At 34.3% G+C, this 14748-nt stretch overlaps 1 protein-coding gene across 4 annotated transcripts in view; it reads right to left on the bottom strand.

Moving 5' to 3' along the window:
- TAX1BP1 (Tax1 binding protein 1) overlaps positions 1-14748 on the bottom strand; it is a 78708-nt gene that overhangs the window by 41140 nt on the left and 22820 nt on the right. For all 4 annotated transcript variants that reach the window (XM_008517869.2, XM_070617569.1, XM_070617568.1 and 1 more), the window contains exons 5-7: positions 11322-11480; positions 753-901; positions 577-667 (exon numbers count right to left, since the gene is read on the bottom strand). In XM_008517869.2, the coding sequence (XP_008516091.1) occupies positions 577-667; positions 753-901; positions 11322-11480 (399 nt within the window). The remainder of the gene's footprint in view (positions 1-576; positions 668-752; positions 902-11321; positions 11481-14748) is intronic.

The following is a 14748-nucleotide window of genomic DNA, read 5'->3' as shown; positions in this document are numbered from 1 at the left end:
TTCACATTACTGCTAAGTATCTAAAATACCAGCAAATTAATCCCCTGAAAACTAATTTTTAGGGACAATACACAATGAGGTAGTTTTAAAATATGTCCCCAAATCCTTTGATACTCCTTTCTTCTGGAAATGGAGCCTAATTCTCCTCTCCTTGAGTGTCAGCTGGATCAAGTGACTTGCTTCTAATGAATAAGATAAAGTAGAAGATCAGTGTACAGCTTCGGAGACTAGATCATAAAATGCACTGTGACTTCCTCCTTGCTGTCTCTTGGATAGATCACTCTGAGGGAAGTTGGCTGCCATGTTGTGAGGATATTCCACAGCCATTGAAGAGCCCACACATTAAGAAACTGAAGGGGCTCCTGCCAAACGTCATGTGAGTGAGCCACCTTGACGAGAGATGCTCAAGGTCCAATCAAGCCTTTAGCTGACTGCAGCCCTTGCCAACATCCTGAGTGCAACTAAGCCGGAACCGAAAAGCTAAGATGCTCCCAAATTCCTGACCTGACCACTAAGTTTTGGGGTAATTTATAACACAGCAATAGATAACTAATAGAAATGGAAAAAATAAATTACCTTATAAAGTTCCTTCTCATCCTTTTCCGTCTTCAACTGACATTCAAGTTGTTCTCTTTCATACTGTGCCTTCCTGAGTTTGTCCTTTAAACTGAATTAAGTTCAAGTAACATTAGTATAAACAAAAAGCCCTCTGTTAAAATATAAAAGTATTTTTTTAAAAGCATCAGAAATACCTGTCTAATTCAGTTTCTTTTTCAATTGCTTTATGTGTCACTGACACAATATCTTCCTCAAGCTGGAGAGCTTTGGATGTGGCATCATTGTATCTCTTCTTAAACTCTTCATTTTCCATTTTTAAACTCTGTGATACTTCAATAAGACCCTTAAAAACAACAAAGTATTTTGAGAAACAGAAATATAATTAAGACAAATTTGCATATTTTAATCCCACATTTGTCCCCTCCAAAGTTTATAAGCTAACACTAAAAACTAAACCCAAATTTGTAACATATATTCAACTTTTCATATACTAAATTAAACTATCGATTTTTTTTCTTGGCTTTTCATACACTTGCTTGTTGATTTCACTAACTTCTCCACCAGAGGGCAGACAACAAAAATGAGAAAAAAATGTAAAAATCAGTCACTTTCATTTTTCACATCTTGCTTTTCAACGTCACCCCAATGACAAATCAGGTTTCATATGATATTACCAACGTTAACATATGCTTCTTCCAGCAGAGATAACTAAGAGCCACTGATAATTACAACAAAGCACTAAGTTAAGACACATGCCTAAAGCAGTGTTCCTAATGCTCCTGCCACTGTGACTCAGAGGCATGAACAATATTCAAAGAAACAGAAACAAATAAAAAACAAGTAATAAATGCAATAAATAAAATGTATTTCTATTTAACATAGAATATTCTACTTTAAACAAATAATCTAAAAGTTAAAAAAAATTTATCACATCAATTCACACAAGCAACTTATGAGAACCTGATCAAGCTCCTCTCTAAGCCTGTTTTATAATCTGTAAAATGGACATAATAAGGCTTTTTTGCCTAGTTTATAAAATTATGAGACTCAAATGTAACAACGCATATGGAGGTACTTTGTTATGGGAAACTATACATCAGAAAAATTGATAAATTAAGACAAACTGTTTTTGTTAAAAAAATAATTTTAAAATTTCCCGCTAAGAAAGCACCACCCACCTACCAACAACAAAAACAAAAGAAAACTGCCAACTTAAATGTATCAAATGTTACACAGTATTTATAAGTCACTTTGATTTATATAAAATAACACAGCCAAACTTTTTACTTACAGGTAGAATACCATTTTAATTATCTTCCTATAATACAAAAATTGCTATATTGTATCTATACTTCATTAAAAAGCTTATCACAATGGTGGTCAGATACACTCTGTTGGTTTCATTTTGCTCAAAGCAAATGTTTGCCTTAGTCAATTTGCAACATTAACCAACAATCGTTATACAAAGCCAAATGCTTTTCCACCACCAAAGCCACACTACCAAAGAGAGCAGATAATACTTATTCCCTCTGCTATAACTGTTGTCAAAATTCAACGATTCATGGGGCTGGCCCCACGGCCAAGTGGTTAAGTTCATGCGCTCCGCTACTGGGGCCCAAGGTTTCGCGGGATAGGATCCTGGGCGCGGACATGGCATGGCTTATCAAGCCATGCTGAGGCGGCATCCCACATGCCACAACTAGAAGGACCCACAACTAAAAATATATAACTACGTACCAGGGAAGAAAAAGGACAAATAAAATCTTTAAAAAAAAAATTCAATGATTCTTGTAAAAATCTGACAGATGTATAAAAACAGCCAGAGAGGTTTCTAAATAGTTTTTACATTTTTTACTTTTAGTTTTACCAAAAGTTCTCTTGGCACTCTAAATAGGCTACAGATTTAATCCAGGTATCTCTCCTCAGGACAAAGACTAGATTGCCCAGAGGCAAAAACTAGTTTCTGATTCCATAATTAACGAAGTTCTACAGTTGGTAAATAGCCTTCTAAAAAACCTATGGGGCAAGAACAAGAAAAGATTGGCAAGCAACTAAATGCAAAACATGAACTAATTGCATTATCTATGAGTCAGCTAACTCTACAGAATTAAGTCACAAATTAATTCTAACTGTAACTTGAGAGTCTTAGAATCTTTTTCTGGTACCCATAAAGGCATCTGACAGCTTCTCAGTATCCAAGCCTATTTTCAAGAGGCACAATAAAGTAGAGATTCTTCTTCAGGCCTCTAGTTCTCATGTCTGAGCGAAGCATAGGCATCTTCAATGTGCTTAAGTCTTCCTGAGCATGAAAATGGCATCAAAGCCCTTAGTGTACATACAAACAACTAAGAATCATGCTTTCTTTAAAAAAATAACTTTTCTTAAAAGAGTAAAATCTACAACACAATCTTTGAAAAACACTTGAAATTTGGGATAAATATTCATCTGATCACAGTGTTTGCAAATCATGCCAAAAGTGCCTAATTCTAATATTAAAACAAAGATAAGAACAATTAAAAAATGCAGGCAAAAGGAGACTAAGAGACTTGGATATTTCAGATTCATGCCGCAGACTCTTCCCTCTCCTACTAGGTTTAAGGATCACTGCTACCACGAGCCACTATTATCAATTCTCCCAAGTCATAAAACTCTCAAATAGGAACAACCAGATAAAAAGACTGTAAATCACCTATCTCTGTGGCTAATCATGTACTAAAAATATCTAAAGTAACAGAATACATTTATTCCCATGTTAAAAAAAAAGACAAAATTAACTGATTACCAATGAATACCAATGTATCTAAAGAAACCAGGTACGGTATCACTGACTACTGTCCAGAAAACAAGTGTGGTACTCTGGATTCAAATGTAAACAGTGGTAAACTTTAGTAAATTAGTACCTGAATACTCTAAATAGCAAATTAGTGGCAAAAGGATTATGTTGTTCAGAGAAATTGCTAGGAGATTTTAAAGTAAATCTCATTCATCTGACTTAGCCTGGACTTTCTCAAACACTCTGCTTCTTGAAATCAACTACAATACTGAGCTATGCAGATAGCCACATAGAATATAAATGCATGTTCTCTGGTTCAGACAAAATATATAACAGACAACAATGTACAATAATAAACTGTCTTCATGGCATTAAAATAATGGGCTAAAAGGCAAAATAAATAAATAATTACCACAATAATTAGGCAATTATTTGTTTCATTAGCATTGCCCTGATAAAAACCTATTTAAGTTGCAGCTGGCTTTTTTGTTTTTATAAACTAACCTGACAGAAATCATAATTTATTTTAGATCTCTGAATTTAAACATCTTTAAAGATCAAATATTCATATAACCTCTTCAGTAATAAACTTCAAAATTATCTTGAGAAAACCTTATACTTTTATTTAAACAAAGAACAACAAAAGCAAGAAATTCACTAAGAAAATTTCCATGAAGAGGAACTATTGTTCGTATTCAAAGAAAGCAAAGTTTAAATGCAATAAAATGTAACGAGGACTACTTTACTAACTAAATGTAAATCTCCTATGAGCAAATACACTTAAATTCTACCTTTATAAGAAAACGGCAGATCCAAAGAAATTTTTTGGTTGGAGTAGAGAAGAGGGAAGAAAGGCTACAAACATATCTAATGTCTAAATAATTTCCTAAACATGTATACATTCCATGGACAAGTAATTTTTAACACTGGGTTTCACATACATTTTTAAAGAGGCAGGGAATAAGAAGAAAAGATTTAGGATAACGTAATTTTACTTATATTAAGTTGCCTTTTATTTTAATGAAATTGGATGGTTTGTGTGTATTGTTATAATGATCTACGTTACACGTGGCTATGTAACATAAGTTACACATAGATCAATGGAACAGAATAGAAAGCCCAGAAATAAACCCATGCATAAATAATCAATTAATTTACAACAAAGGAGCCAAGAATATACAATGGGAGAAGGATAATCTCTTCAATAAACGGTGCTGGGAAAACTGGACAGCCACATACAAAAGAATGAAACTGGACCACTACCTTACACCATACACAAAAATCAACTCAAAATGGATTAAAGACTTAAATTTAAGACCTGAAACCATAAAACTCCTAGAAGAAAACATACAGGGAGTAAGCTCCCTGACATTGGCATTGGCAATGATTTTTTTGGATTTGACACCAAAAGCAAAAATAAACAAGTGGGACCACATCAAACTAAAAAAACTCTGCACAGCAAAGGAAACCATCAACAAAATGAAGAAGAAACTTCCAGAATGGGAGAAAATATGGGCAAATCAAATAACTGATAAGAGGTTACTATCCAAAATTATATATAATTTACATAACTCAATAGCAAAAAAAAAAAAGTAATAAAAATAAAATCCAATTTAAAAATGGGCAGAGGGCCCAGCCCAGTGGTGCAGCAGTTAAGTTCATACACTCTGCTTTGGTGGCCCAGGGTTCACCGGTTCAGATGCCAGGTGTGGATCTACCCACTGTTTATTGAGCCATACTGTGGCAGGCAACCCACACATAAAGTAGAGGAAGATGGGCATAGATGCTAGCTCAGAACCAATCTTCCTCAGCAAAAAGAGGAGGATTAGATGCTAATCTTCCTCAAAAAATAAACAAATAAAAAATGGGCAGAGAACCAAACAGACATTTTTCCAAAGATAACATACAAATGGCCAACAGGTACATGAAAAGGTGCTCAACATCACTAATCATCAGTGATTTACAAATCAAAACCACAATGAGATATCACCTTACACCTGTTAGAATGGCTATCATCAAAAAAACAAGAGAAAACAAAGAGTTGAGAAGATGTGGAGAAAAGGAAACCCCTGAACACTGTTGGTGGGAATGTAAATTGGTGCAGGCACTATGGAAAATAACAGGGAGGTTCCTCAAAAAATTAAAAATAAACTAACATATGATCCAGCAATCCCACTTCTGGGTATAAATCCAAAAGAAATGAAAACAGGATATAGAAGAGACATCTGCACTTCCATGTTCACTGCAGCATTATTCACAACAAGCAAGATATGGAAACAATCTAAGTGTCACCGGATGAATGGATAAAGATGTGGTACAATATATACAATGCAATATTATTCAGCCATAAGAAAGAAGGAAATCCTGCCATTTGCAACAATATGGCTGAACCTTGAGGGCATTGTGCTAAGTGAAATAAGCCAGACAGAAAAAGACAAATACCGCACGGTATCACTTATATGTGTAACCTAAATAAAAAGTCAAACTCATAGAAACAGAGTGTAGAAAAGTGGTTGCCAGGGGGCCAGGGGTGGGGGAAATAGGGAGAGGTTGGTAAAAGGGGACAAAGTTTCAGCTACAAGATGAATAAGGTCTGAGGATCTAATGTATAACATGGTGACTATAGTTAATAACACTGTATTGTATAATTAAAATTTGTTAAGAGAGTAGAACTTAAATCTTCTCACAAAAAAAGAAAGATAAATATGTGAGTTGATGGATGTGTTAATTAACTAGACGGGAGGAATCCTTTCCCAACGTATACATATATCAAATCACCACAATGTACACTTTAAATATCTTACAATTTTACCTCTCAATTATACCTCAATAAAGCTGGTGGGGAAAAAAAAGAAACTGAATGGAAAATACTCAATGATACAAGTTGTATGGAACTATAAAAAAATGCTTCATCTTACACTTCAGTGTTTATCTACAAGGAGTATGAGCTAGTTCAAAGTATATATAAATATACTTATACTTTAGAAACAAAATATTATGAATTTCCTGAAACTATTACTTAGCAAATCAGATACAAAATGAACGTAATTGGCTTTAAAGAAATTTATTGCCATATACACATAAGTTATAACCATCATGCCCTAATCATTTAAATTAAGCCTTTGTGTCTTTTTTCCCTCAATGACAATCAGTAAAAGAGAATTAGAAATTCAGTATTATAAATTCAAAATTGGTTTTTGGCAATTTCACCTATTAGGAAATATATATATAGATATCTGTATATCAAGATACATATCATATATAGATATATATAAGCAATTGGAGCAATTCCATATATTAAGCAGTTTAAATGCCTTAAACTACCTCTGTCCAAAACCAGGGATGCAACGCAATGATAAATAAAGCTTTAGAGAAGAGAAAGCCAAAAACATAAAGATAGTCAAAGAGGTCCACACTAGCCAGAGTCACCATAATGAGAGATCTTTCATTCTCCCTCACTCCAAAACCTGTAGTAACTCCCAAATGCCTGGTAATTCTCAAGGTATCCTACCCAGTTTGTGAAACTTAAGAACAAAAACAATATGAACACATACAACAGTTCATAACATGTTCCTTATGTGGTTTATGCAATATTGTTTAGTATCCTCAAAAAGAATTTACTTTAAAAATGCCTTGAAGTACATCTTATACTATCAACATTCAAGTTAAGAAAATAATTTATTTTATGCAAAAAACTCAATTCATAGTTTAGGCTCCAAAAAATTATAAACTAAAACAAAAAACTTAACAGAGTCACAGCCCATTTTAGTCCTATTTGGAAAACAAGATTCAGTATCACTGGTTCCCTGAGCCCTACTTTTCAATCTTCTGATTTTCAAATACATATCTAGCACTCCAACGAAACAAAAACAAGAACACAACGAATATACATACAAACTGCTAATTTTTATGTAAGTCTAATAAATGTAAAGTTGGGGTAAAAAAAAAAAGACATCAATCAATACAATGGAATTTTATTTAACAATAAAAGGAATGAAGTACTGATACATACTACAACACAGATGAACCTTGAAAGCATTTTAAGTGAAAGAAGCCAGTCACAAAAGACTACATATGATTCCACTTGCATGCAATGTTCAAAATATGCAAATCCACACAGACAGATATTTAGATTAGTGGATTGAGAGGGGAGGGAAATGGAGAATGACTACAAATAGGTACAAAGGTTCTTTTTTGGGGTGATACAAATGTTCTAAAATTAGGTCATGGTAATGGTTGCACAATTCTGTAAATATAATAAAAATGATAGGATTGTACACTTTAAAGTGATAAAATTTCTGGTATGTAAATTAAATTTCAATAAAGTTGTTTTTAAAAAAGATCATTTAGGTAAGCTCACATCTTCGACCCTCAGAGGCAGAAGTATAGAGCGTGATTAAGAGTACTGGCTGGAGCCAGACTGCCTGCTTTCCCACTTACAAACTGTTCAATCGTAGGCAGGTTAAGTAACCTCTCTGTGCTACCTCTGTAAAAAGCAGATAACAGAGCCTACTTCATAGGAGTAAGTGAGTTGACAAATGTAAAAACGCTCAGAACAGCATTTGGCTTACATTAAGTGTTACAGGAGTTATTTTTATTAATCAGCCTTTTAAAGAGGAGAAAATTCCACACGTATTAAAAGTTGAACTAGAAATGAATGTAAAAATTATCCTTATTTTTAAATCTAGGGTGTACATAAACGTACATACCACATTAAAATAATCTAGGGGAAATATAATACGGAATTTATAGTTCTCAATTTACAAACGTTTGATTTCAGTTTTAATCTACTTTATTCCTTCAAACAGCCAATCACACAAAACAACCTTAAATATAACTATAGGCATTACTTAAATCAATCAGTTTTGATAAGCTTAACATATCCAATTCTTTTAATTTACAAAGTAAAAGTGTTCTCTGGTGGCATTTTACAACGAGAAAAGTCAGTGTTTATAAAAGATGAAAGATCTTATTTATAATCACTTAATTATTATAAACATTTAATTGTCAGTATTTGTCAAGTACTGAATGGGTAATAAGCTAATCATATTATTTTATAAAACAATGAAAATGCAATTAATTTCTTCTATCATGAAGAAACAAGATTTCAACCAATCATTCCTAGTATACTGTCCATTATAAAATTTTAATCGAAACTGTAGATGATACATCAAAATAGCCCTCCAGATATTCAGTAGTTTACATACTCAGTATCCAAAGAGAAGATCTTCAGAACTACTCTCCTAAATTTTTTTTTTTTTTTGAGGAAGATTAGCCCTGAGCTAACATATGCTGCCAATCCTCCTCTTTTTGCTAAGGAAGACTGGCCCTGAGCTAACATCTGTGCCCATCTTCCTCTACTTTATATGTGGGACGCTTGCCACAGCACAGCTTGTCAAGCAGTGCCACGTCCGCACCCAGGATCCAAACCGGTGAACTCTGGGCCACCAAAGCAGAATGTGCACACTTAACCACTGCATCACCAGGCCAGCCCCTAAGATTTTTTTTTTTTTTTAAGAATTCACATCATGCAATATATTTAAAACAAGTGCCAAGAAATGTCATGGATTTTATAAGCCACCCAACTAAGACAAGTCTGAAAGTTTCTGAGCTGTTACAGCTGCCCAGCAGACCTGCCTAATTAAGATGGAGACTGTAGGGGCTGGCCCTGTGGCCAAGTGGTTAAGTTCACGCGCTCCGCTGCAGGCAGCCCAGTGTTTCGTTGGTTTGAATCCTGGGCGCGGACACGGCACTGCTCACCAAACCACGCTGAGGCAATGTCCCACATGCCACAACTAGAAGGACCCACAACGAAGAATATACAACTATGTACCAGGGGGCTTTGGGGAGAAAAAGGAAAAAAATAAAACCTTCCAAAAAAATAAATAAATAAATAAATAAGATGGAGACTGTAATTTTGGAAGTAAAAAGCAAATTCATAAAAAACCAGAAGCCCTGAGACTAGTAACAAAGAAAAACTATCTAATAAAGGAATACTAGCAAGCATATCATTTTATCCCAAGAAATAAGCAATTGCCAACATATAACTAAGAATTTTTTTTTTACATTATATAAATACTACTTTCAGAATCTTGGGGAAATTCTATGAATTTCCATTCCTCTTATGACACTGTTCACATTTTAGTTCTTCTTTGATGATTCTCTGGTTCATCATTATGAAAACTAGTAAAACAATAATGGCTACTTGCACTTATAAAGAATCTACTATGTAACAAACACCATTCTAGGTCCTTTTTTCTGTAGTATACACTATCATTTAAAACATCACTTCCACATACTTCATCTTCCCAATGCAAGAATGGCAGCTGGGAAGGAGTTCCCTCCAAGATTAGTGACTGTCATCAAGACTTATGATTTGCCATAAAAACTTCTGCTGAAGACCTTTACTGGGTACCACAGCCACAATCTCCCACAAATTTTGCTTCATTAATCCCGAAACCTCAATCTACCACTTTCTGAACCTAAGTCTGTCAGAATAAGCTTTAGTGTTATCCTTGTCACCTGGACAGCAGAGAGAACCTGAAACTGTTTGAATGTCACCTAACACTCAACGGGATCAGAGGCATGGCTTGATGTGTATGAGTAATTTCACACAATTGAAGACTATCATTCCATAACTCCTGTTCTCCCAATCGTCCACTCTTCCCATGGATTTCAAAGTGATAAGAGTCAAAACCTCAAAGGCCACATTTCAGGGTGTTCTTGATCTCATGGGCTAAGTACATGCTGTAATGGGCTGTTCTCAGAAATCATCTTCTGTCTCACCTCCACCCCTCTGGCTTGCAAAAGAGTGAAAGAGAAAACACTGGCATTCCACTTTGGAAAACTGCCAAATCCAGGTACAAATAATGAGAGAAATGTGTAAAGAATAGAGAAAAAAGAATAGTAACTACACAAAATAGCACACCCTAACCCCAACCCTAACTTAACATTTAATGAAAACAGAGCATTTTAACAGGTTCATCAGACTAAAGAGCTTCTGCAAGGCAAAGGAAACCAGGGACAAAATGAAAAGACAACCCACCAACTGGGAGAAAATATTTGCAAATCACATATAGAACAAGTGGTTAATCTCCAAAATATATAAAGAACTCACACAACTCAATAACAAAAAACCAAACAACCTGGTCAAAAACTGGGCAGCGGATCTGAACAGACATTTTTCCAAAGAAGATATACAAATAGCCAATAGGCACATGAAAAGATCTTCAACATCACTAATCATCAGGGAAATGCAAATCAAAACTACACTGAGATATTAACTTACACCCGTTAGAATGGCTATAATAACCAAGACAAAAAATAACAAATGTTGCAGAGGATGTGGAGAAAAGGGAACCCTCATATACTGCCGGTAGGAATGCAAACTGTGCAGGCTGGAGATTTCTCAAAAAATTAAAATTAGAAATACCATATGACCCAGCTATCCCACTACTAGGTATTTATCCAAAGGACTTGAACTCAACAATTCAAAGAGACTTATGCACCCCTATGTTCACTGCAGCATTATTCACAATAGCCCAAGTGCCCATCGACTGAAGAAGATCTGGTGTGTATGTGTTTGTGTGTGTGTGTGTGTGTGTGTGTGTGTACGCACATACAATGGAATACTACTCAGTCATAAAAAAGACAAAATCATCCCATTCACAATAATATGGCTGGACCTTGAGGGTATCACGTTAAGCGAAATAAGCCAGAGAGAGAAAGACAAACACCGTATGATTTCACTCATATGTGGAAGATAAACTAACACATGGACAAAAAGAACAGATTAGTGGTTACCAGAGGGGAAGGGGTATGTGGGGTGGGCATAAGGAGTAAGGGGGAACATTTATATGGTGACTGACAAATAATAATGTACAACTGAAATTTCACAACGTTATAAACTATTATGATCTCAATTAAAAAAAAAAGTGGGTTTCAGGGAATACATTATCAAACCCAAATAGTTACTGAAGACACAACTAACCTTTTGCTCTGATTGCAGTTGGTCACATCTTTCTTTCTCATGGTTAAGTTCTCTTTCCATTCTTTCAACTTGTTCTCGAAGTTGTGTTGTTTCTTTTTCCAGAACAGCAATTAACTTTAACAGTTCTTCTTTTTCTTTCATGGTTTTCTCAATTTTCAACTGTAAAACAAAAAATTCATAGTTTTTTTATAATCCTAAAATGTTATAAACTGTTTTCCATTTCAAAAAGTAGTGAATAAATTCACAGAAAGAACTTTTACATACTATCTACTTCATACCAATCAGCCTCTTTTAGCCTTCAGTTAGAAAAATTCATGAATCACAATTTTTTTTTTTTGCTAAGGAAAATTCATCCTGAGCTAACATCTGTTGCCAATCTTCCTCTTCTTTATGTGAGCCGCCCCAACAGCATGGCCACTTACAGATGAGTAGTGTAGGTCTGTGCCTGGAAACAAACCCAGGCCACCAAAGCGGATCATGCTCAACTCACCACTAGGCCAGCAAGGCTGGCCCTTATGAATAATAAATTTAAATCATCTTTTGGTTGGGCAAAGAAGAAAACATTAAAAAAAGGTATAAAATTAATTTTATTATGAAGTTGCCTGCAACCACTTTTGAAATCAGTCCTAAAAAAAAATAAGACATATTACGCTTCATAAGTGACTTAATTCTGGGCTTTCCATGGGTAAGATTCGGGAAGAAAATGTGTACCTCTTCTTGAATGCAAATCTATGGGAAATCTTTGAAGCTATTAAGAACTTCCTTATGTATTACATAAGGCCTTCATCTATGGGATTACTATTAAAAGTTTTGGTTCTTTAAATAAGGAATAACAGTTTCTATACATATAATCGCCTCCGTTTTGCTCAACCAAAACAAACTTTATAAGTAAATGTAAATTTTAGGACAAAATGCAGACTGTAACAATATATTAACAATATAACTGATTCTTATGTGGACACTAATAGTTACTCAGTTCAGGAAAATCTAAATTCCAATATTCTAAAAAATTACTAAATTAAGGGACCTAAAATAGTAGTAAATAAAATGGTTAATATTTTGTGTACAGCAAGAAGTCTTTGATTCTAATAGGGGAAGAATGGAGACTCAGAGGGAAGATTTCACAAAAGAGGAATCACACACTTAGCTAAAACGTTTTCCCCTTGGACACCCAAGTCAGTTTTCCAAAGTGAGGAAATCAAACTGACTAAACTCTTATGAAAGTTAAAAAGCTAAAAATTTTTAAATCACCCTGCTACCTGTTGCATCAGACCAAATGAAAATGACATGAGTAAACGCCCTCAAAAGAGAACAGTTAATTTATTCATTTAACTTCTTTTATACTTTATTTATGTTTTTAAAAAATCATTTTTGGCTCTAAACTTTCTGGTAGCTTAAAAATGAAAATACATCTTGACATAGTGCAATAGAAACATTATGAAAGAACCACTTTTTCCCAGTGATTCATTTCACTGGCACATACTTTCTGAAGAGTTCACTGAATCTTAAGTAGAATTTTAACAAGGAATTAAAATTAGATAAAAATGTATACAAGTCTAATTCCTGCCCCCAATTTTGAATTTTGAAATCTTTCAAGCAAACAAAATAGTTAAAATTTTACAATGAAGACCTACAGATCCATCTCCTAAATTCACTAATTATTAATATTTTGCCATGTTTATTTTATCACCCATTATAAACTTAAGTGTATTTACATAATTTTTTTTGATGCAAAACTGCAGACACTTCACCCCTAAGTACTCACAGCAAGCATCTCCTATTCAACCACTACCATTATCATAGCTAAGAAAATTAATAATAATTTCATAACATCCAATGCACAGTCCATAGTTAAGTATCCCCCACTACCCCAAATATCTATTTTTCTAAAATCTAGGATCCAATCAAGGCTCATATATTGAAGGATTATGTCTCATTAATCACTTTTAATGTCAACAATACCCCAGATATCTCACATTTCTAATAATTTTGTGCAGCCTTAGACAAAATCATTAAAGATTTTGAGGAATGAGGAAATTTAAAAGAATTCTCAAAAAATAGGTCAGAGCATAAAAATTTTTTATCTTAGAAATATCTACCTAAGAGACAACAATTTAAATTTTCTTTATAAAGGATTTTATGAGTAGGAAGAAGCAAAATAAATTGTGCAATGTCCCAATTTACTTAAAGAAGGAGCACAACAGAGATGTTGATGTCAAAATGCCCGTTGTCTTTCTGTTGGAGGCCCCGAAATCAGGGTGGTCTACAAGTATTCAAAATGCTGCAATATAAACGCTAACTGCATTCTTCCTAAGAGCTGGGCTCGTTTCAGCATCTTTGACTAGCATTCAAATACCAGGCTAAAAACCTTGATCATGAGGCAGTTGTCACCACAAAATGTTTTAGTCACCCTATAAAAGTTACATTTCTTTATGTAAGATAAGAGAGGAATTTCTGGAGGGGGAAGGGAAGTTATGGAAGAATTCACAATAAAAAATGATTGGTTCCTAACCATCTTCATTCAACTGTCTAATAAAAGTATTATATCTATAACTTCTTGTCTTTTTTCTCTAGTCTCAGATTTTGAAGATAAATAAAATGAAATAAAAGGCATAAAATATTTACATTAAAAATGTAAAAAAATCCACCTAAGTATAAAATACTAAAAATATTTAAAAATATCCACCTGATTATAAAGAAAAAGCAAAGCCTTGCCATAGACTAATATGAATGTAAACTAACCAAAAATGTATACCGAACCAGTTAAAGCAGCTGTTTTTCATAGAAACTGAAGTGTAACATTCTAATTTTTTAGGTTTAGGGTAAAGATATTGAGAAATATCTTGAAATAAGAATGTTCTTCCATTTTCTCCTTCAATAACTACTAAAAATTAAGATATAAAACATTATTAGACCATCTACCCAGTAAATTTCTATTGGAGTTGATGCAATGACTTCAAAATATTCAATTAAAAAAACAGACACTTTTCACTTTTCCTTTTTAAATTATGGGTAATCCAGGCTTATTCATTTGATCAGATGAACAGGGAAAAGAAATCATCCTAAAAATTCTCAACCTAAACTAAAAGACTGGGATGCTTCCCTGATTTACTGCCACATTTGGGAAAGAGCACTGCACAGTGAAATAAAGTTCACACCCAATTACAGTTACATTTATTGCTTTACATCACTTTCCCACCAGCTTCACCCTCCAAATATATACTGTTCTACAATCAATGAGTTAGGCCACCACTAAAAAAGAAAGGTTAGGGGGCTGGCCCCGTCGTCGAGTGGTTAAGTTCGCACGCTCCGCTGCAGGTGGCCCAGCGTTTCATTGGTTCGAATCTTGGGCGCGGACATGGCACAGCTCATCAAACCACACTGAGGCAGCGTCCCACATGCCACAACTAGAAGGACCCACAACGAA

Source organism: Equus przewalskii, chromosome 4 (assembly GCF_037783145.1).
Source record: "Equus przewalskii isolate Varuska chromosome 4, EquPr2, whole genome shotgun sequence".
Taxonomy (NCBI): Eukaryota; Metazoa; Chordata; class Mammalia; order Perissodactyla; family Equidae; genus Equus; species Equus przewalskii.
The sequence above is the reverse complement of the archived record's forward strand: the minus strand, read 5'-3'. Positions and strand labels throughout refer to the sequence as shown.